At 45.3% G+C, this 22,597-nt stretch overlaps 1 protein-coding gene across 5 annotated transcripts in view; it reads right to left on the bottom strand.

Moving 5' to 3' along the window:
• Positions 1-22,597, bottom strand: part of LOC137629476 (E3 ubiquitin-protein ligase TRIM37-like) — a 110,052-nt gene that overhangs the window by 7,155 nt on the left and 80,300 nt on the right. The window contains exon 16 of one of the 5 annotated variants that reach the window (XM_068360803.1): positions 6,599-6,732. The exons of the other annotated variants lie outside the window; for them this stretch is intronic. Within the exon in view, the coding sequence (XP_068216904.1) occupies positions 6,622-6,732 (111 nt within the window). The 3' untranslated portion in view covers positions 6,599-6,621. Of the gene's footprint in view, positions 1-6,598; positions 6,733-22,597 lie in introns of those variants that run through there. 5 annotated transcript variants of the gene reach the window in all.

Genomic DNA, 22,597 nt, shown 5'->3' with positions numbered 1-22,597 from the left:
CCTTGCCGATCCGCATGAGAAACGGTCTTTAAGGAAAGATCCTTACGATCCCCTCCTTAGGTTAGCAGTAGGGGCATGCACCAGTGCTTTGAGGATGAGGACCATTCCACCAAGTCCCAGGATGAGCAAGAGTACTCAAATCACTTTGAGCATGGACAGATCCCCCCCCCCCCCAAGAAGGAGGGACCACATAATACTGAGGAGCCACGTCTTCTTAAATTCTCTTGTTGCAGCAGAAAATAGAGTGTCTTCATGGAGACACCTTATGATATTCTCCTCAGGTTAGCATGAGTAGAGTGCAGCTGTCCCCTGAAGATGAGAACCATACCCCCCAGAAACCCAAGTCCCAGGGTAGGCAAAAGTGCATGTAATGTTCCCCTCATGAGGGTTCGAAAGTATCAAGGAGCTTCTTCAGCAAGGGCAGGCAAGGAAGTCCGTGATTTGCTGAAAAGTTATCCGAAGCTAGAGAAGTGCTCTCTATGACCCTATTGAAGAACTATCTCTTGGGACCTACCTAAAAGCTAGAAGGATGGAATACCGCTTGACTCCAGCCACCCCATGTCTCATATAAAGGATCAGGAAGGTGATCAAACACGCTCCACCCTACTACTCTAGCAGGTAACGGTTTCTCTGGGGATAGAGCACATGTAACCAGTATGTCAGATATACAGTATCTGTCATACCAGGCTCACAGCCCAGCTGACCGAGTCCTGGGGAAACAGTCATCACATGAACTCCGTTACTCCCGCCTGAAAGCAGAGAGCAGTTCTGTGGGGGCAAAAATGTTCCTCTTATTCCAGGCAGGAATGGAGAAGGCAAGCAAATTGCCTAGCCCTTTATCTAGTCTATGTTGTCAGTGTTGGGTCTTGCATGGGATTTTTACCTGCAATCCAATTTGAGAAGAAAACCATAAATTCGGGTTTCCAACCATTCGACCAGCCTTGAGAAGACCCATCGAAGAATGAAAGCTAATACTTTATTTGAAAGAGAGAGAGCAGCATCCTCCAATGTCACGACAGGAATGATATTGAAGGTAGTAGTAATGCTCACCCTCACTTGGTCTATGGATTCACCTGACTGAACCCTTAGGTAACAGTGAGCAAGTGTTATTTGTCACTTCAACCCAAAGGAGAGGATTGCACACTTGAAGTACCAAGGAACTTTTTGCCATCCTATGCAGCTGCTACTGCTGCCTCCCGAGAAGTGTATGAAGAGAATAGAATGGGGAAGAAGTTGGTAGGAGGGAAAAAAAAATAAAAGTGGAGTAAACTCACTCTTCTCTCTCTGCCAACAGATTTTCCTTGCTATCATAATTCTGCAGTTCCTACTAAACCTCTCTGAGTTTCAGTTATTTGTCCTTTATTTGGTCATGAGATCAGTGTCTCCACAATTACAATCCTCAGATCACAGTTTTAACACTCTGTTGGACAGATTTTATGAACACCTGACGAATGAAAGGGGCACTTTTAGAATGATCGAAGAACTGCATGCACTATAAATCACTATAAATCCCTCGAGTCAAAAGTATGAAGCAAAAATTCCTATTGAGCATGACCAGACATACAGTTCAGCCATGAGGAGTACGGAATCATGGCCCCATCCCTATGGTGACTTGAAGAGCCAACAAGGGGAGTAGAAAGTGTACAAGACTTCATGACTTCCAAAGCAGAAATCCCAGATCGTTCCACCTGTCGTATGTAGCTATGGAACAGATTTGGATGGAAGTAAGAAACATGCAAGGCAAGGACAATCATTAGTATCTTCCCCTCTTCTTTATCCTCCAAACATCCTTCCCAGACTGGATCTGGAAAGGACAAGAATTGGTGAAGCAAGGTCCAACCCATTCTGGAGGAAGAAGCTACTGGTGGTCATTGCTGGAATTTGGAGAGGCATCAGACCTTCCTCAAATCAGAGCCAAATGGCATGTCCGCACCCGAAGGCTTGGCCGCTGTCTACCTCAAAAGGTCAGATATACCCTGCAGTAGAAGGAGGAGTATAATTGATGCACGATATCCACTTCCACTCCTCTCTCAACATCACTCAACTGAGAGGTAGGAGAGTCCAGCACCTATCAGATCCTAAGACCAAAAATTATTTCTGTACCTAATAGGTGTTAATATCACCGCCCATAAGTCAGTTACCAGCACTGTACCTCAAGGCTAGATACTATGTGCTCATTAACCATTCTTGGTTTGTTTCTTCTCCCTAAAATATGCATGCTCAAATCCAAATAGATCCAGAAATGTAAAATTGGGAGGCAGACGACAGATCACGCCGTAAACGGTCTCATTCCATGTCCGAGAAAATCTTTGATGCCAGAGAGCAAGAGTAGTGCTGTATATCTTTCCCTAAAATGTGTGTGTGGTCCTGTGGTCTATATGGCTCGGTGTTCAGAAGCCCCGAGAGAAGACCAGTCACTAATCAGCTCAACACGGCACATAGGACCAGTACTGAAAGGTTAGTATCTCCTCTTTTGGAGTTGCCAAAATATCTTGTGGGGAAAAAAAAAAAAAAAAGAGAGATTGATGTGGTACTGCATAGTCCATATAAATGGTAAAGGAGGGTACTCAAGCTCATTGATTACTTAACCCATGCTGTGATCAGACCTATTTGGGAACAATCAGCTCCTTACAGGAGCCATTGGCGGTGATACCAGACCAATCACCCATCAGCGTGTGTGATCATGGCCGCAAGCTGGGTGTGGTCACCACACGGGACCAATCACTTGGTCCTGGGTACAGGTGAAACTTTGCCATGGGTACAGGAGAATCTTGGCTGTAGGGCTATGAGATACAGGAGACCCTTTGGACATGGGTGATCATTTTGCAGTTGATCTGGGTGATAAGCACTAGCCTAAGACTGGTACAGCCATACTGGACCCACAGTCCATTACCCTGGTCCATACAGGATAGGCTACTAGGTTAGAACCAGCTCCTCTCAAATGAGAGAGGAGATCACTGAATCCTGCAAGACTTCGTGTAATTGAACTTCCTCAAATTCTTTGACTTCTTTTGACAAGAATTGTCAGAATAAAAAAAGGGATGAGAAAAAGAAGGATCATTATAGCTTCACCTGATACCTGTGTAAACAGGGGTTACTGCTGCACTGGTCTTACCTTGCAGACTGTCTCTGAAAGTATTAGTCGGTGAGAAAACTTTGTAGTGGCTCAAGCTTGTGTTCGCTAACCAACCCAACAGTTAGCAGTTGGTCTGCGAGTAGGGTGCTAAATATTGGTATGGTTAGGACCGTTAACATGCAACTGATTGCTAACCGATCCTGAACTGTAGGTACCGGGTGATGCGAGAGCTCCGCCGTCATGAGGCAATAAGATTAGACGATATCTGTATCAGCCTTTCATTGGGTACTATGAGATCAGTCTAGGATGGTCCACCTGCAACTGCTGAACTAGCGGTGACTATACCATGATCACTAACAAACCCTGAAAGATAACAGTTGGTGGCAAGTTTCATATAAAACAGAGCATAGACCAGAGTAAGGAAAAATCCTCCATATTACAACAAGAACGAGAATGGTGCCGCCACATCCGCTTCCACCCTCACCTGGCCTACAGGGTTGATGTTCGGCCCAAGTAGGACTGCTCATCTGCTCCTGGTAACTTTGACACTGCATCACTCTACCTTAGCCGACTCCAAAGGTACCAGTTAGCGTGTGAGTTCTCTCTCCCTACCAAAGAACTCCCAAGGAACTTTTAACGTAAGGCCTTCCTACAGGACATCCTGCTTCGTTGTCGTCTTCTCGAAAATATGTTTCGTGAAGGGAATGGAGGAAGAGAAAGGTTTAACTCTCCCTACTGTTAGAGAGTCATGGTCTGGGCAACCAACAATGACTGGTCTCCCTCTGAGAAAGCTACAAGAGCTTCCTCTATTACAACACAAAGCACTATGCTAGCAGTTTTGTCAGAGGAACACTGAGAACACTAACTAACACTTGATTACACAGGATCACATTCTGGGGAACACCGTTGGCACCAGATGAATAATTTGGGCACTCAAGTACAGGCAAAACTTAGTCTGAATCAGGTAGCTTCCTCCCAAGGCAGAAAAACAACCATGAAGCAAAACAAGTTATGCTCCCAGTTTTTTGTCTTCCAGATCGGAACTGAGAAAAAACACTTCCAGGGGGGAGGCTGCTTACAGTCATCTGTTCATAATAGCAGACAACACAAAGTTTCAAAGGTTCCTATATTCATAAGAACAAAATTAACTTCACCACATGTGCATTCAATATTAGATTTATCACAGAAATATTTAAGAACAAAGAAACACATTAGGTCGGTGTCTTCTTCTACTGCACAAAAAATTGGCTTATTGAGAAATTCTTTTAAGATTTTTGGTGATCATTCTATTCTGAAGAAGTTTTAATTTTTTCATTCTACCTTGTTTCGAGTATTGTTCTTGTCTGGTCTTCAGCTGCTAATTCTCATCTTAATTTGTTGGACAAGAACTTACGTCTATTAGATTTCTTATTCCTAATCTAGATATTAATATCTCGCACCGTCGTTCAATTAGTTCGTTATGCATGTTGTATGAGATTTTTCACAATCCTGATCATCCTTTACATTCAGATCTTCCTGGACAGTTACATCCTGTTCGTAATACTAGGCCTGTAGTTAATTCTAATAGTCGAGCCTTCTCCATCGTGAGAAGTTTTATTCCAGCTGTGACCAAGTTGTGGAATGATCTTCCCAATCGAGTAGTTAAATCAATTGAACTTCAAAAGTTCAAGCTTGCAGGAAATGTTTTTATGTTTGAGCGTTTATTTATTTCCTTCTTTCCTTTCCGCTATTTTTCCCTTTTGAGCCCTGGGGCTTATAGCATCTTGCTTTTCCAACTAGGGTTGTAGCTTAGCTAGTAATAATAATAGTGGTCATGAAAGCAGCTCAACAATAGGTCTGTACCATTTGGGGTCAAGCACAAAAGTGGCTATTCTGTAACAAATGAGTCAGTGGGGATTCCCTCTCATGCATTTGTCATTAGTGAACTATCTTGTTAATGATTTAATGGTTGTTCCAGCACCACTGACGACAAACTGTATCACTATCTAAATGGACACAAGGTTTGTATACATATAAGAATAAATTGAATAGCAAATTACTCATTTGACTGCGTAAATGCTATAATAAAAGACCAAGACAAATAACTAAACCATGCAATGCCATGTGCCGACAAACAAAATCAATACCTAATACCTGTAAAATTTAATATAAATCAAGATACCTTAAAATAGTTGCTTAAAACCTCAAAAAAAAATTGAATAGGGTGTAAAACAAGATAGCATAACAGTAGGGAAAAAAATGAAAAGTGTGTTGGAAATTGCTGGATAAATGGTAAAAAGACATAGGCTGGTGTTTCACCAAGATATATGAGAATATTCATGTTACCAGACATAGCACTTTGAATTTTTCACTAAAAATTATTGAAGATTTGATAAACAGGGGGGAAAGACAGTACTCTACTAAGGATTTAAACAATTTTCCAAGTCACTAATCAAAACTTATTTTTAAACATGCACCATGCACAATTACACTAAACATTCAGTTTAGAAGAGACTTGGCAATATTCTACCTGCATGAAGTAACCCATTTTTGGGGTGTATCAAAGCTAAATAAGTATAATGTTCTCTCATTTTAAGGATGGTTATTTACTACAGCAATATTTCAGGCAGAGTAAGCAATTGCTCCATTGACATTTTTAAAGAAAACCAGAATTGTATAATTGCTTTTCTAAAAAAAATAAAGTCAAGCATATTGTAGTGCTTCATGCAAAGTAACATAAGGGCTGGAAAATGTTCTATGACTGTCAAATACCGTACAGTGGTAATGGAAACGACATATTCTTGCAAACAATAAAGGTAAATTTAAGATGCTAAAAAGGTAAAGTGAAGATAACTACAGAAGCAATAAAGAGAAATTAGAAGAATGCTTGCTTTGACAAACTTTACTGATATAGAAAAAATAATCTCTTCTAAGATAACTTCATTCACCCTTCCCCATTTTGTGAAATTTTAACTTTTCCATAATAATCTTATCCTACTATGGGCTCTTTGCAGATACCTAATTAATCTTACTTTTGTTGGTTGTTTATTAAGCGAGCAAGAACTGTACATATCTATGGACTACAATTGTCTTTTGTGTATATTTGTATTATTTAGTTGAAAGTAATTATCACTAGGTCATCAAGAGTAATAACATATTGTTAAAAGATATCTTGCTGCCTCATTACATCAGTTAAAACTAAAATATATGATTATACACAGCTAAACATAATTTTGGAAAATATTATACTGTACTTATAGAATAGATGTTATAAAAGTAATAAGCAACTAAAAATACCTTAAATTTCTAGCATTCACTGCTGCTAAATGAAGCTATGTATCATATTTCTATTAAATAAATTATCTTTTAGCAATATTTTCTTTTACCTTGATTGTACTTTAATAATGTAAAGCAGGCATGGGCAACCTGCGGCCCTTAAAAACTTTCTAGTTAACTGAAGCTATATTTATTTATACCAGTAGTCATCATTAGGAAATAATGAAAGATGTCAGTTTTATGTAAACTTTCATACTAAGACAAAACATGGAAGAAATTGCAAAATAAATTCAATATATATTGGGCAACCAATGTTCCTTGCACATGTGTATTATCATGCTGCCTTCACTCACTTGGATATAGTTAAATGTGGCCCCCATTAGACGAACAGTTGCCCATGCCTGATATAAAGAGTCCAGAACAAAATAAATGAAGAACTTTGGCAACTCTGGAAATTGGTACTCAACATAAAATTTAACAACTGTACTTAAAATTTAACAACTGTACTTAAATTACTAACAATATTCTAAGATCTCAAATCATTATCAGATACAAGTTTTATAAGCTGAATTGTCCTGAGATGATTTTTAAAAAATCACAAATTTTAAGTACAGTAATTTGTATTTTTCCTAACAGTACTTACCTCAAACTACTTTCTTAGGAGTATCTGGGATCTCCTCCCAACCAACCAGAGTTTTGTGTAGTTTACCCTAGTCCCGTTTTCTGTGGGGGTCAACCTCATGCGGAGTGATATGCGCCCTGAGGCTAACCCCGGGTCAGGGAGCATGCTTTCTTAGGTCTTGACCTCCAGTAAGTTCTTGGTAGCTTAGGTTCTTAAGAGGTCCAGTAAGGCACTCGGGGAAGGAAGGGTGGGCCATTACCCGAAATTAGTTCGAGGTAAGTACTGTTAGGGAAAATACAAATTACTTAAAATTTGTGATTTATTCCAACACGGAGTACTTACCTCAAACTACTTTCTTAGGAGACTTACACTTTAGGAGGTGGGAGTGGCCTTCTAGACCTAGAGACCGAGCTAAGCATGATCAGGGGAACCTAGATAGGAGGCTAGGTTCTGTTGCCATTCATGAAATAGGGAAAAACTACACAAAGAGCTCTATCTTGTGTCTAAGTAACTCACCTCTGCAAGAATTCCTAGGAGACATGTCCTTCCGATGATCGTGTGTCTTGAAACAGGCTCAGGGGGACTACCCGAGCACATCTTCGAGCGGAAATAGGGGAAGGAAGAACAAGGGGGTTAAGGAACGAACCTGTGTCTCTTGGTCTTACCATCCGCGGTTGTTTCTGGGGCTATGTCGTCAAACCGTTTGGAGCACGGAGATGACGGTTCCTATTGAGAATCCGTCCAGGGATTTCCTCGAATAGTCCTTTAGGCAGTGAGCCGTGAAGGTCGACTGGCTAGACCAGGTGCCAGCTCTCAGGATTTGGCCAACTGCCATATTCTTCTCGAATGCTAACGAGGTACTTAGACCCCTAATGTCGTGGGGCCTGGGGTTGCCCGGCAGGGTAATTCCCGCACTACTGTAGGCTCTGATAATCACCTGTCGCAGCCAGAAGGAGATGGTATTCTTTGAGGTTGGCTTCTTCACTGGGCCTGTGGAGACAAACAGACTTTTGATATTAGGCCGAAGTTTAGCCGTCCTCTCTAGGTATTTCCTTATTGCCCTGACAGGGCACAGCCTTAAGTCCTTCGGGTTGTCCGAACGGGGAATTGCTGATATTGAGAAGCCTTCAAACCTGGGATCCCACACGGCTGGATTCTGGGTCTTAGCTACAAAGGATGGTACAAACTTGAAGGAAGCCTCTCGCCAACCCTTCGAGCGCGATACCTCGTAAGACAGTCCATGTATCTCCCCTACCCTTTTTGCTGAGGCCAAAGCCAGGAGGAAAACAGTCTTGAGGGTGAGATCTTTGTCCACGATGTCTTTTAGGGGCTCGAACAGGGGTTCTGATAACATCTTCAGGACCCTGGCCACATCCCACTGTGGCACCCTAACAGCTTGAGGGGGGCATGCCTGCTTGAAACTCTTGATGAGCATCGAGATATGTCTGTAGGCTCCCAGGTCGATGCCCTTCAGGAGGAAAACTTGGCCTAACGCTGCACGGACTCCCTTGATGGCCAGAATAGACATGTTGACCACGTCCCTGAGATAGACCAAGAAGTCCGCAACCTCCGGGATGGAGGCCTTCAGTGGCTTGATGCTCCTGGAGGAGCACCACTTAGTGAAAGTGGGCCATTTTGCTTGGTAGACCGCTGCTGACGAACATCTCAGATACCCTGACATCCTTGCTGCTGTCTTCGACGAATAGCCTTCCTTCCTCAGGAGACGCTCAGTAACATCCACGCGTGAAGGCGGAGAGACCGAGGGTTCTTGAGGAAGGGTAGCCTGTACCCTTCTTTCAGAACTGTTACGGTCCACGGGTCTGCACCGTGGTCTTTCCATGCTTGCCAAAAATGTCTGAGGCATCCCCCACCTGAGGCTTGGGCAGGAGTAGGGGGCCTCTCTCCCTATCTCCTTCTGGAGGAGCGGCCTGCGCGCCCTCTCCTGGCTGCCGCGTAGGAAGGTCTAAAGGAGGACTGAGTTGACGATGTTCCCCTACGGGAGGGCTGCAAAGGTTGTGACCAAGCCGTCGCTGGGGCGTCTCTCCTGGGCTGGCTAGGCGAGGCCTGAGGAGGAGGAGGAGCATCAGAAGCGGTCCTTCTGTAGATGGGTCTTCTCACTGACTGCGGTCTGAGATCACCCACGTCTTTCCGTTTTCTGACCCTTTCCATTATATCTTCGCTGCCTTCAGGGGGAAAAGGGAATCGTCCCACAGTGGCAGGTTTCTTAGGGCTCTCGCTTCTCTGTCTGGAATACGTCTGGTAATTTTATTAAGGACTGTGTCCCTCCTCCGCAGGATCCAGTTGGCGGCTTGAGCTAGAGACTGGTAGGAGACAAACTTCAAGGCCCTACCTCCCGAGCTAAACAGCTCCTTCAGTAGGGCCTGATTCTCCGGGACTGAGATTTCATAGGAGGACTGGACTCCTACAAGGGCGGAGGCCCACCAGTCCAGCCAGGAGGACACGTTGACTAGGTCCTTGACTATCTCCTCCATCATTGTAGCCTCCGACTGCGAGAAACAGATCGGAGCCGACGAGGCCCTATCTTCAGATCCTCCTTGGCCTAACACCTCGAGAGCTGGTTCCACCTTATAGGCACCTGGTCGCTGTCCCTCAGGAAGATAAAATTTGCTCTGTGACCTCAGGCCTTGGAGCAGCTTGGAGGAACTTTGGGTCTTGGGAGCCTCCGCATGGTTGGCCACGATTTTGTTGACGTGGGCTCTACCCAGCCTAACATCCCTGGCCATCGGTAGTGCTAGGGATGGTCTATGTTGAACAGGGGCCTCTACCAGTCTGTTTAAGCTAGAGCGCCAGGGGTCCTCGGAGGAGGGTGCGGGCTCTAAGATCCTGTGATGGCTCCTGATGAGCCCTATCACTCTCCTGTATGCGGAGACCTCCGCTATTGAGCCCTCTGCGTTATCCTCCATATCTTCCGTAGGGTGATCTGCTGCTCACGACAGAGCCCCTCTGGCGGGGGCCTCCGTACGAGGCTGTGGACGAAGGACGGGCATTGCCGTAGTGGCGAGGGCCTCCGTCCTAGGTCTCTCCTTCGTCATGGAGGATCTGGCTTCCGTGGGCTTGCCCGACGGGAGGAGCCGTCTCTCCTTCTCCTGACGGTGATGAGTCACCTTGGAGGATGGGACAGGGCTGCCAGTCCGAAGGGGCGACTCTCTCCGCTGGGCGGATTGAGCCGGAACCTTCGCGGCCTTACGCCTGTCCGATGAGGCCGGAAACGACGTATCCCTCTGTCTGTCGAATCTTCCGCTGGAAGCGTATCTGTCTGCGGTTCTGGATCTAGGGCGCCAACCTGACGAACACGGAACTGCTGAGAACTCGGGGAGCTTGCTACGTGGGACCAGCACCCATTCTTCTCCAGGCAATCTACTCCTCCTAAACTTCCTTCTGGGGGACCTGGAGCGTCTACCCCCGTGGCGAGACCTGGAGCGTGAGCGGGAACGAGATTGCCTCCTCCGGGATCTCTCACGACGTCTTCGGGACTTCCTTTGGGACTCGCCCTCCGAGGAACAGGAACTCGTTACGGCTGACGAGTCTGACGATGCGTCGTAACTCGTCGGCGGGGCGGCCGCGCGAAGCGCAGCAGGAGGAATAACCCGACGACCGGCAGAAGACGAGGGCTGTAGGGAGACATCTGGTAAGGTAGTCGACGGTGCTGGAGGGGAGCGTGGGCGATCTTCGATGGGGAACCAGGTTCCGAAGCCTTCCTCCATTCTCAAAGGGGACCTGTAGGGTGTTGTCGGAGGTACCCACCCGAGGGAGTCTGATGGGGGTGAGTCGTCTTTCTCGACGGCGCCCTCGGCTGTAGAGGTACCTGAAAAGCACGCCCAAGAGGCTGGAGAAGAGGCAGTAACATTTTTACCCCACATAGGGTCATCTGACGAGACGTGCCCCACAGGCACCAGGGCTCCGTTTTCAGAACACACACCCGTCCCTCCCTCAGGCCCCTCACTTGCCTGGAATGACGCCACTATCCTGCAGTACAGACTCCTGGGGAAGAGCCGCCGGCTTCTTCCCCGCAACGGACTTGCCTCGTACCCTACTCTGGGTAGGGGAAGGTGGTATGGAGGCTCGCCCTGACGACGCTCCTGGAGACGCAAGGGGAGAGGAGATGCTCGCCTTCTTAGGGGACCTCTTGGGTGCCTTCTTCTTCTTCGTGCCGAAGCGCACCCACTGAACTTCGTTCCACGATTCGCACTCCGGGCACGTGTCCGTAGGGGAACACACTCTGCCCCTACACGACGAACAAAAGGAGTGCGGGTCCACCTCCGGTTTCGAAAGAAAAGCACCACACGATTTTCTGGCCATAGGCCCAGGACAACGGCGGGGATGCTCCATTACGCACTAGTAACACACCGTAAGACACAGGAATGCAAGGGAAGCACAAAGATACCACGTGGGACCGCGGAGACACAAGGGAAGGATACAAGTATATCACATGGAGACCACGCGAGACACAAAGGGTCAGGGACACAAAGAGTCGCACTAGGATTAAGGAGAGTGTCAAGATGTTATCGCGACGCGACCAGAGAACTTAATGGAGGTCAAGACCTGAGAAAGCATGCTCCCTGACCCGGGGTTAGCCTCAGGGCGCGTATCACTCCGCCTGAGGTTGACCCTCACAGAAAACGGGACTATGGTAAACTTCACAAAACTCTGGTCGGTTGGGAGGAGATCCCAGATACTCCTAAGAAAGTAGTTCGAGGTAAGTACTCCGTGTTGGAACAACTATAGTTTACATACTCACACGTCTACACTAATCTAAGATTATCTGGACTAGTAAACAATATGGGCAGAGACATCTCATAGATATAGACAACTTACTGTCAAGTTACGAAGCAAAGTATCTAATATTATTCAGTACACACCCTATGGTCTATCTAATCCACATATATTTTGTCAAGTTTTCTACATCACTAAGATGTTAGGAAAGAAATCCCACGTTCTCTGCAAGTTTGCAGCCTGTCAATGCTAAATATATTAAAAAAAAAAAGAAAATCAGAACCTAGATACATGTCTACTGTAGGCTCTAGAGCCTTTGAATATGCGGCCCCAAGACTATACAATAGACTTGCACAAGACATCCGAATAATTGAAGATACAGTATTAAGGCTTTCAAGAGGAAACTGAAGACCTTTTTATTCTGTGAGTTTTGAGTGATGATCAAACAGTAAGCAAACAATACGCATTGTGAAATTATAAATGCTCCCAAATGAACACCATAATACAACCATGGAGATCCTGTAGAGAGTAGCGTTTCTCTGCTGTACAGGACAAGATAAGCAACCCTTAAGTAAAGTAAGTATAAGTGTAGATATGGCTGCATCCAATTGTGGAGCCAAAGGGACGGAGTCTTCAGTCACATAAAATCAATTTGCAATGAAATGGCTGGTGGTAATTGTATTAGAGCTGCTGAACCTCTTATAGGAAACTTGCAGGTCTGATTTCTTGATTGCTTCTTTGGCTAGACCCAAGAAAGTAAGTTCTAAAGGTGTTTTGGCGGATATTGGTGGCCTGAATAGCTTTTCTATGGCAATCTCGCTGCCTTTCTTAGGTAGTTTGAGTGGTTCTCCCAAATCATTGACTTGCCTAATTTAAGTCAATACTCTCAGAAAGGCCGACTCTAATTCCATCTCCTACACTTCAGCAAGTGGGGCCAGAGTCTGGCGTAACTGGATCAGCTGCTGAATCATAACCTCTCAATGGAGAAAGTGATTCTTCCCGATCTGGTGAATGTCTTTAAAGTCTATAACTTCTTTCTGATTCTGGATCTGTGCTGGGTCGAAATTCCAGTACAGTAATACCCCACAACACTAAATTAATTTGTTCTGGAGTGGCTTTCGTAAAGTGAGTTTTCGTGTTGTGAGTCACATTTCACATGCAAATTGCCTAATTCGTTCCAAACCGTACAAAACACCACATTAAATCTTATAATAAAGCTACAGTATAACCACAATTATATACTGTACAGCCAAATACATTGAACCATTCAATATACCTAAACTAACTATAAATACCTGTAAATTTAGTAGTTATTATAACATAATGTAATAAATGGAAAATAATACAATACATACAGTACATATACAAAATATACAGTACCATATGTACTGTACTATTATAGTTACCCCTATTATAGACAACAGCTACATTTTCTATTGTCTAAACACATTTTCTTCAACTCTTTGATGAGTGACTATTTTATTCTTGGCCTGGCTGGAAAATCTCTTCTTAAAATGAAACATTTTTTGTAAAGAGAGTCATAAAAATATTCTTATCTCATTTCGCAGCTTGAAAATTTCATAAGCAGATTCTTTTGTGAAGTGAGGTATGACTGTACAATATATTGTCGTTTTTTCTGCTTCTCTTAGCAGATTTAGAAAAACCTTTCAACCCTGATTGCTCTTTGAGTGCAAGTGAAAAGACAACTGTTAACCTTACAGGTAGAATTCAAGCACAGACACACATATGCTACAAGTCGAATGCTCTCTGGTAGAACCTTGCTCGAAATCATGAGCGTAAACACGGGTGCACACTCGTTGAGGAATAAGATCCAACGAAGAATGAGCACTGTCCGGCGCGTAAATGAAGGAGACCTAGGTAAACACTCATAAGAATGAGGGCATGCTTAAAGGGCCTCCTGTTTCCTGTAGGAACACTCAATTTCTTTATGAAGAAATTCTTCCTCCTTTGATGTAATATTATGCCTCCTGCCAGGAGGAGAAGGGAAATCCTTTGGTGAAACATGTTATTTTTATTAGTAAAATAAATTTTTGAATATACTTACCCGATAATCATGTAGCTGTCAACTCCGTTGCCCGACAGAATTCTATGGAGGGATACGCCAGCTATCACAATACTAGAAGGGGGTGTACTTACCAGCGCCACCTGTGGCCAGGTACTATAGTACTTCTTGTTGACACCTCCTCAATTTTTCCTCGGTCCACTGGTTCTCTATGGGGAGGAAGGGAGGGTCAATTAAATCATGATTATCGGGTAAGTATATTCAAAAATTTATTTTACTAATAAAAATAACATTTTTCAATATTAAACCTACCCGATAATCATGTAGCTGATTCACACCCAAGGGGGTGGGTGAAAACCAGTGTACAAGATTAAAGGATAGCTAAGTATCCCATATTTCATATAACAGTTATCTCAAATAACAATGAAATAATAAGTACCTGGTAAGGAAGTCGAATTGAACCGTTACTCTGCCTCTTTTTTAAGTTCGTCTTCCTTACTGAGCGCAGCGTTCCTCTTGGAGGCTGAATCAACTCAAAGGTGCTAAAGTATATAGGGCTGCAACCCCTACTAAAGGACCTCTACACAACCTCTAACCCAGGCGCTTCTCAAGAATGAATTGACCACCCGCCAAATCAAAAGGATGCGGAAGGCTTCTTAGCCTACCGTAACAACCATAAAAACAACAATAAAAGCATTCAAGAGAAAGGTTAAAAAAGGTTATGGGATTAAGGGAATGTAGTGGCTGAGCCCTCACCTACTACTGCACTCGCTGCTACGAATGGTCCCAGGGTGTAGCAGTTCTCGTAAAGAGACTGGACATCTTTAAGATAAAATGATGCAAACACTGACTTGCTCCTCCAATAGGTTGCATCCATTATGCTCTGCAGAGAACGGTTTTTATTAAAGGCCATCGAAGTAGCTACGGCTCTTACTTCGTGGGTCCTTACCTTCAGCAATGCAAGGTCTTCTTCCTTTAAGTGAGAATGGGCTTCTCTAATCAGAAGCCTTATATAATACGAAACCCCGTTCTTGGACATGGGCCTCAAAGGTTTCTTGATGGCACACCATCAGGCTTCTGACTGTCCTCGAATAGGTTTAGACCTATTAAGATAATACTTGAGAGCTCTGACAGGGCAAAGAACTCTCTCTAGTTCGTTACCTACCATATTGGAGAGGCTAGGTATTTCAAACGATCTAGGCCAAGGACGTGAAGGAAGTTCGTTCTTTGCTAGGAATCCGAGCTGAAAAGAACATGTTGCAGATTCGGTCGTGAAACCAATGTTCTTGCTGAAGGCATGAACCTCACTGACTCTCTTAGCTGTTGCAAGGCAGACGAGAAAAAGAGTCTTGAGGGTAAGGTCCTTGAAGGAAGCTGACTGGAGAGGTTCGAACCTAGGTGACATAAGGAACCTTAAGACTACGTCTAGGTTCCAGCCTGGAGTGGATAGACGACGCTCTTTAGAAGTCTCAAAAGACTTAAGGATGTCTTGAAGGTCCTTGTTGGAAGAAAGGTCCAAACCTCTGTGGCGGAGAACTGAAGCCAACATACTCCTGTACCCTTTAATCGTAGGGGCTGAAAGGGATCTCTCATTCCTAAGATGTAATAGGAAGTCAGCTATTTGGGTCACAGAGGTATTGGTAGAGGATACTGAATTAGCTCTACACCAGCTCCGGAAGACTTCCCACTTAGATTGGTAGACTCTACGAGTGGAAACCCTTCTTGCTCTGGCAATCGCACTGGCTGCCTCCTTCGAAAAGCCTCTAGCTCTAGCGAATCTTTCGACAGTCTGAAGGCAGTCAGCCGAAGAGCGTGGAGGTTTGGATGCAACCTGTCTACGTGAGGTTGACGTAGAAGGTCCACTCTTAGAGGTAGAGTCCTGGGGATGTCGACTAGCCATTGAAGTACCTCTGTGAACCATTCTCTTGCAGGCCAAAGGGGAGCAACCAGCGTCAGCCGTGTCCCTTCGTGCGAGATGAATTTCTGCAGGACTTTGTTTATTATCTTGAACGGTGGGAATGCGTAAAGGTCGAGATGGGACCAGTTCAGCAGAAAAGCATCCACATGAACTGCTGCAGGGTCTGGAACTGGGGAACAGTACAGCGGAAGTCTCTTGGTCATGGAGGTGGCAAACAGATCTATGGTAGGTTGACCCCACAAGGTCCAAAGTCTGTTGCACACACTCTTGTGGAGGGTCCATTCCGTGGGAATGACCTGATTCCTTCTGCTTAGGCGATCTGCTGAGACGTTCATGTTGCCCTGAATGAACCTCGTGACCAAAGTGAGGTTTTGACTTCTTGACCAAATGAGGAGGTCCCTTGCGATCTCGTATAGGCTCCTCGAATGGGTCCCTCCTTGCTTGGAGATGTAAGCCAAGGCTGTGGTGTTGTCTGAGTTCACCTCCACCACTTTGCCTAGCAGGAGGGACTTGAAGTTCAGCAGGGCTAAATGAACTGCTAGTAGCTCCTTGCAGTTGATGTGGAGCGTTCCCTGTTCCTCGTTCCACGTTCCCGAGCATTCCCGTCCGTTCAAGGTCGCACCCCAGCCCGAGTCCGATGCATCTGAGAAGAGATGAAGATTGGGGGTCTGAATAGCCAACGATAGGCCTTCCCTGAGAAGGAGATTGGTCTTCCACCACAAGAGAGTGGTCTTCATCTTTTTGGTGACTGGGATAGAGACTGCTTCGAGAGTCAAACCCTTGTCCCAATGAGCTGCAAGATGGAATTGAAGAGGGCGGAGGTGGAGTCTCCCTAGCTCGACGAACAGGGCCAGTGATGAAAGGGTCCCTGTGAGACTCATCCACTGTCTCACCGAGCAACTGCTCCTCTTCAGCATGCTCATGATGCAATCTAGGGCTTGGCTTATCCTTGGGGCCGATGGAAAAGCCCGAAAATCCTGACTCCGAATCTCCATTCCCAGGTACACAATGGATTGGGAGGGAATGAGCTGAGACTTTTCTATGTTGACTAACAGACCCAGTTCTCTGATTAAGTCCAAAGTCCAGTTGAGACTCTCCAGACAGCGACGACTCGTGGAGGCTCTCAACAGCCAGTCGTCTAAGTAGAGGGAGGCTCTGATGTCCGATAAGTGGAGGAATTTTGCTATATTCCTCATCAGATGCGTGAACACCATAGGAGCTGTGCTTAGGCCAAAACACAGGGCTTGGAATTGGTAGACAACCTTTCCAAAAACGAATCTCAGGAAAGGTTGGGAGTCTGGATGAATAGGAACGTGAAAGTAGGCATCTTTCAAGTCCAACGAGACCATCCAGTCCTCCTGCCTGACCGCTGCTAGGACCGACTTCGTCGTCTCCATCGTGAACGTCTGCTTGGTGACATACGCATTGAGCGCGCTGACGTCCAGCACCGGTCTCCAACCTCCTGTCTTCTTGGCCACCAGAAAGAGACGGTTGTAGAAGCCCGGGGATTGATGGTCCCGGACTATAACCACTGCCTTCTTCTGCACAAGTAGCGACACCTCCTGGTGCAACGCTAGCCTCTTGTCCTCTTCTTTGTAGTTGGGAGAGAGGTTGATGGGAGATGTGGTCAGAGGGGGTTTGTGGCAGAATGGAATCCTGTAACCCTCCCTCAGCCAACTGACAGACTGGGCGTCTGCACCTCTCTTTTCCCAGGCTTGCCAGAAGCTCTTGAGTCTGGCTCCTACTGCTGTCTGGAGATGCGGAGAGTCAGTTTTTTCCTTTAGAAGCCTTGGAACCTTTCCTAGACTTGCTCCTGGAAGAGTCTGGACGGGAGCTTCCTCGGCTGGGGGCTCTACCACGAAAGGGCGGTATGAACCTCGTAGCAGGAGTATCAGCCACTGGGGTGCGATAAGTCCTGGGGACTGAGGTAGCAACCTTAGTCTTACGAGCCGATGAGGCTACAAGATCATGTGTGTCCTTTTGTATCAGGGCAGCAGACAAGTCCTTAACCAGCTCTTCGGGGAAGAGGAACTTCGAGAGCGGAGCGAAAAGGAGTTGAGACCTTTGACAAGGTGTAATGCTGGAAGAAAGGAAGGTACATAGCTGTTCCCTTTTCTTAAGAACCCCTGACACAAACATCGACGCAAGCTCGCCAGATCCATCTCTAATGGCCTTATCCATGCAGGACATTAATAGCATGGCAGAATCCTTGTCCGCAGGGGAGGTCTTCTTGCTGAGGGCCCCCAGGCACCAGTCTAGGAAGTTGAACATCTCAAATGCTCTAAAAACACCCTTCAGGAAGTGATCAAGGTCTGAGAAGGTCCAGCAAACCTTAGAGCGCCTCATTGCAGTTCTACGAGGCGAGTCTACCAGACTTGAGAAGTCAGCCTGGGCAGAGGCAGGTACTCCCAAGCCTGGTTCCTCTCCTGTGGCATACCAAACGTCCGCTTTAGAAGTGAGCTTAGTCGGAGGAAACATGAACGAAGTCTTGCCAAGGTGTTGCTTAGTCTGCAACCACTCCCCTAAGATCCTTAACGCTCTCTTAGAGGACCTTGCTAGGACTAGCTTAGTATAGGTAGACTTAGCTAGCTGCATGCCCAGCGAAAACTCAGATGGTGGAGAGCGGGGAATAGCAGAGACAAAGTGGTCTGGGTATACCTCCCTAAACAGAGCCAAGACCTTACGAAAGTCAATAGAAGGCGGAGAAGACTTGGATTCATCCACGTCTGATGAGGGATCCAGGTGTGCCACCTCATCATCAGACGCCTCATCACCAGAGTGTAGCGAAGAGATCGGAAAGGTATGCTGAACAGCAGAGTCAGTACGAGCTGGAACAACAATATTAGTGGTTTCCTCTTCAAGACTCTGTTGAGGGAACACCTGAGGCTCAGACTGCAAAGGCTGAACAAAAGAAGAAGCAGAAGGTAGGCGCATGGGTGGAGGAGGCTGACTCCTGGCATGAGTGGCAGAACTCAAGGGTTGCGCTTGCTGAGTGGTTGGCGGAAGCGGAGTAGCAAGTTCCTGTTCCTGCGGTGTGAGCGGAGAGCGATGAGGTAGAGGCTGCGCAGAACGTAGTAAATGTCTCGCGAGTTGAGGCTCCTGAGGCGCAAGGCTAAGGTATTGTGGTGCTTGCCTTGAAGAGGGTTGAGCTCGCTGCAGCGAGAGCTGAGGAGACTGACTCATGGATGGGAGAGGTTGTTGTACCTCAACCGAGTGTTGCATCACTGGTGGAGCAGCAAGTGGAAGCGGAGGAAGAGAGGTATAAGCCTCCTGATCCCATTGCTGAGGTAGCCTTAAGGAAGGCGGAGGGAGCTGTACACCACTGGGAACAGTAAACTCAGAACGTGGCTCAACATCGTACGCCTGGCAGGCGGTACTGCGGTCAGGCGGAGCGAGCGCAGGCGGAGCGAGTGCAGGCGGAGGCGGAACCTTCTCAGCCCGACACTCACGCATCAAGACCGAAAGTTGTGACTGCATGGACTGCAGTAGAGTCAACTTGGGGTCGGCAGACACTACGGTCTGCTGAGGCAAAGCCTTAACAGCAGAGATCTGTTGCGGCAGAACCTTACTCCTCTTGGGCGGAGTGCAGTCGACTGATGACTGCGGCGAGTCAGAGCTGAGCCAATGACTGCAGCCCGGTTGAGCACTCGCGGACTGGACTCTGCGTTTGAGTGGTCTAGAGACCTGAGACCAGCGTTTCTTCCCTGACAATTGATCAGCGGACGAGTAAAAGACGGGCTCAATCGTCTGCAGGTGGGAGTGACGGTCTCTGGAAGACACGCCCGCAACCACCGAGGATACTTCTGTGCGCCGATCAAGGCCTGCCGAACCCTTTTGCCCTTCGACATTGCTTCTCCCCTGGGCTTGGGAGCTTGCAAGAGGTCCCGGACTGGGAGGACGACTGGCACGCACAGAAGTATCCTCACGCACCACACTGACACTGACACTAGCACTTGGCACTGCACTGACACTAGCACTCGTCACAGCACTGGCACTAATACCACCCACTGCACTCTTGACCTTAAGTTCCTTGACTTCGGCCATAAGAGACTTATGATCGCTAACCACTGACTCTACTTTATCGCCTAAGGCCTGAATATCACGCAAAACAACAGACATATCAGGCTGAGGGCAAATAGTAGGTTCGGGGGTAGCCACTACAGGGGTAGGAAAAGGTAGGGGATCATGAGGTGAGGAAAAAAGTGAAGAGTGAGAAGAACTCCTCCTAACTCTGCCTCTCTCTAACTTGGTTGAATACTTCAAAAGACGGACAAAATCCAGTTCCGAAAGTCCGGCGCATTCCTCACATCGATTTTCTAACTGACAGGGCCTATCCCTACAGTCAGAACAAGCGGTGTGAGGATCTACCGAGGCCTTCGGAATACGCCTATTACAAGACCTACATCGCCTATGGGTGGGGGCTTGTGAAATGTCAGACATCTTGAATCCAAAGAGTTAGCCAAGTGGGGTTTCAAAATCAAGCAAAAGATCGTTAACCGTTAATCAGGTCTAAATAAAAGCTATCTAAGCTAATATAAGAAGGTTTCCAGTAAAGCGACAGCCGAAATCAAAGAGAAATACTTCACCAAAAGCCGTGAAAATACTCCAAGATCAAAAGCGTATCCCAGAACGTCTTGCCGGAAGCACGACAGAGGAAAAATTGAGGAGGTGTCAACAAGAAGTACTGTAGTACCTGGCCACAGGTGGCGCTGGTAAGTACACCCCCTTCTAGTATTGTGATAGCTGGCGTATCCCTCCATAGAATTCTGTCGGGCAACGGAGTTGACAGCTACATGATTATCGGGTAAGTTTAATATTGAAAAAATATTGTCTTGAGGAGAAACTCTAATCTTTGTCCAGTGAAGGCTGTCCAAGTTAGGAGATAGTTTCCCCCTTGATGGTGTAGCTGGTAAAATGTTAAGCTTCCCTGAAACTAAAGGAGCCTTTACCAGTGAAGATGGCTGTTTAGCTAATTAAACCCGAGAAGTCAATCCTAAGTTGAGTGAAGCAGACGATGTAGTCTCCAGCAACGGAGACTTTGCCTTGGATAAAGCTAACACTTACAGGAGTCTCTATCTGGAGGAGGGTGACTGAAAATGATCAAAGCCTTTGTTCCAAGAGGAGAAAGAAGATAAACAATGGATTATCTTAGCCTTAGTGGTAGAACTGGAAGGGAAAGAATCTTTCTTGGCTTTGTTTTACCTCTTACCAAACTCCTGCCACTGGGAGGCCAACTACTCCCTACACAAAAACAAGGGGAAAACTGCATACAGTCATGATCCCTGCAAGCAGGACATAAAGAATGGAGATCCACATTCACCTTCCTTATGGAATTCCTGCAACATCATCCCAGGAATATTCCAGGGCAAGATTGCTTTGTCTACTTGTATTTTTCCATGACCAGGCACACACACAAGCTATTAATAAACCAACTTTGTTGACCAAGAGTATGTCAGCTGAAGTCAAAGTGGCTTCTCAGTGAGCTGGGCTTCCCCTGCTACCTCCCAGTAACTACCAACACCTCGTCAAATTTTTACAACAGGGTTTCCCACTACTTTCAAAGAAATCAGGTTTATATCCATAAAAGAACAGAGCATTTCCCGAAATAAATTTTATGTTAGTCAAACCTGATAGTTTGCACTCAGTCATTGCATTAATCCCAAATTATGGAACTTTTGCCATTTATGATATTTTAAAATGTATTTATAACAAAGGCTGATCTGTGACACACACTAATACCTTTACATAGTCCAGACCTAATGAAAAAGTCTTGGGTTTAACCCTAAATGATAAAACTGCTGACTATGCTCTATAAATGTGTACCCTTCGTCAATATGAACAGTCCATGAAAAGAAAGTATCTTATATTAACAACCTTCAAAATTTTACATTCTCATATAAGGGAGATAATTAGTGTCATTGGTTAGAATTAAGATTAACAAGATTACCAGCAATAAGAACTATTGATGATGTAATAAAAACACTGCATCAATGAGCAAATGGGCTAACTTGAGCTTTAAAATCTTAACTTTACTGTATAAGCTAATGACAGATTAATACTGTACACAACTATATAATAAAAAAACTAAACTTCAGTACACTGATTATATAGTTAAATATAAAAATCTAACATAGTTTCCCTTCAAGAATCTAATTAGTGGAGTTTATTAATCTACAGTTTTAGTCATGCAAGAAAAATTTAAAGTAGCTACCTAAAGAACTAATCACAAGTAATGTACTGTAGACTTCATCACTTTTTCCAAGCATGACCAAAACCTCATAATAAAGATGGAAACACAATGAAACTGTACATTAGACCTTTCTTCTCATGCAAATCAATAGATGAGATGAAAACCATTCCATCCACGAACAGACTAAAGCATCGTGTAAATTCAATGATGACATTTCCTTTATTCTGCGCTACAAGCAACTAAATAATTGACCAAAAAGCTTTAATAAGCAGACAAGATAGGCTAAAATTTTCCAGTGACTCCATGATAAAGTGATGTGTAATTTTATTTCTAACAAAATCAATCTTTTCAAACAGATCTTACCTTTTACTGTGCCCACTGTTTGTTACAAAAAAAAATTCCATACAAAAACTTCTGAAAGTAAAGCTACTTCGATGGGCAAGAATTACACGTGTCAGATTCATTGGTTCTCCATTGTCAGACTAGTCTCATTCTGTTTGATATACTGTATGTATCTTTGTTAAGTGAAAATGTGAAGGAAGATGGGACTTGTATATAATGAGAAAAACCAATTGTCCCCCCCCCCCAAAAAAATAAAAATCTTGTAACAGGACTATTACTTATGGTGCCCAAATCTTTATTTAGGTGCATCAGAATCAAACTGCCAAAGCCCTACATTATTAATGATGAATTGTAGGCTCTGTTTAGGCATTATGTCCAATTACTTCACGATACTAAATGTTTCAGATATGCCAGTGCTCACGTTATAGGACCACTTG

The sequence above is a fragment of the Palaemon carinicauda genome, chromosome 37 (genome assembly GCF_036898095.1).
Source record: "Palaemon carinicauda isolate YSFRI2023 chromosome 37, ASM3689809v2, whole genome shotgun sequence".
In the NCBI taxonomy this organism is placed as follows: Eukaryota; Metazoa; Arthropoda; class Malacostraca; order Decapoda; family Palaemonidae; genus Palaemon; species Palaemon carinicauda.
This window is presented reverse-complemented; position numbering and strand designations above follow the sequence as displayed.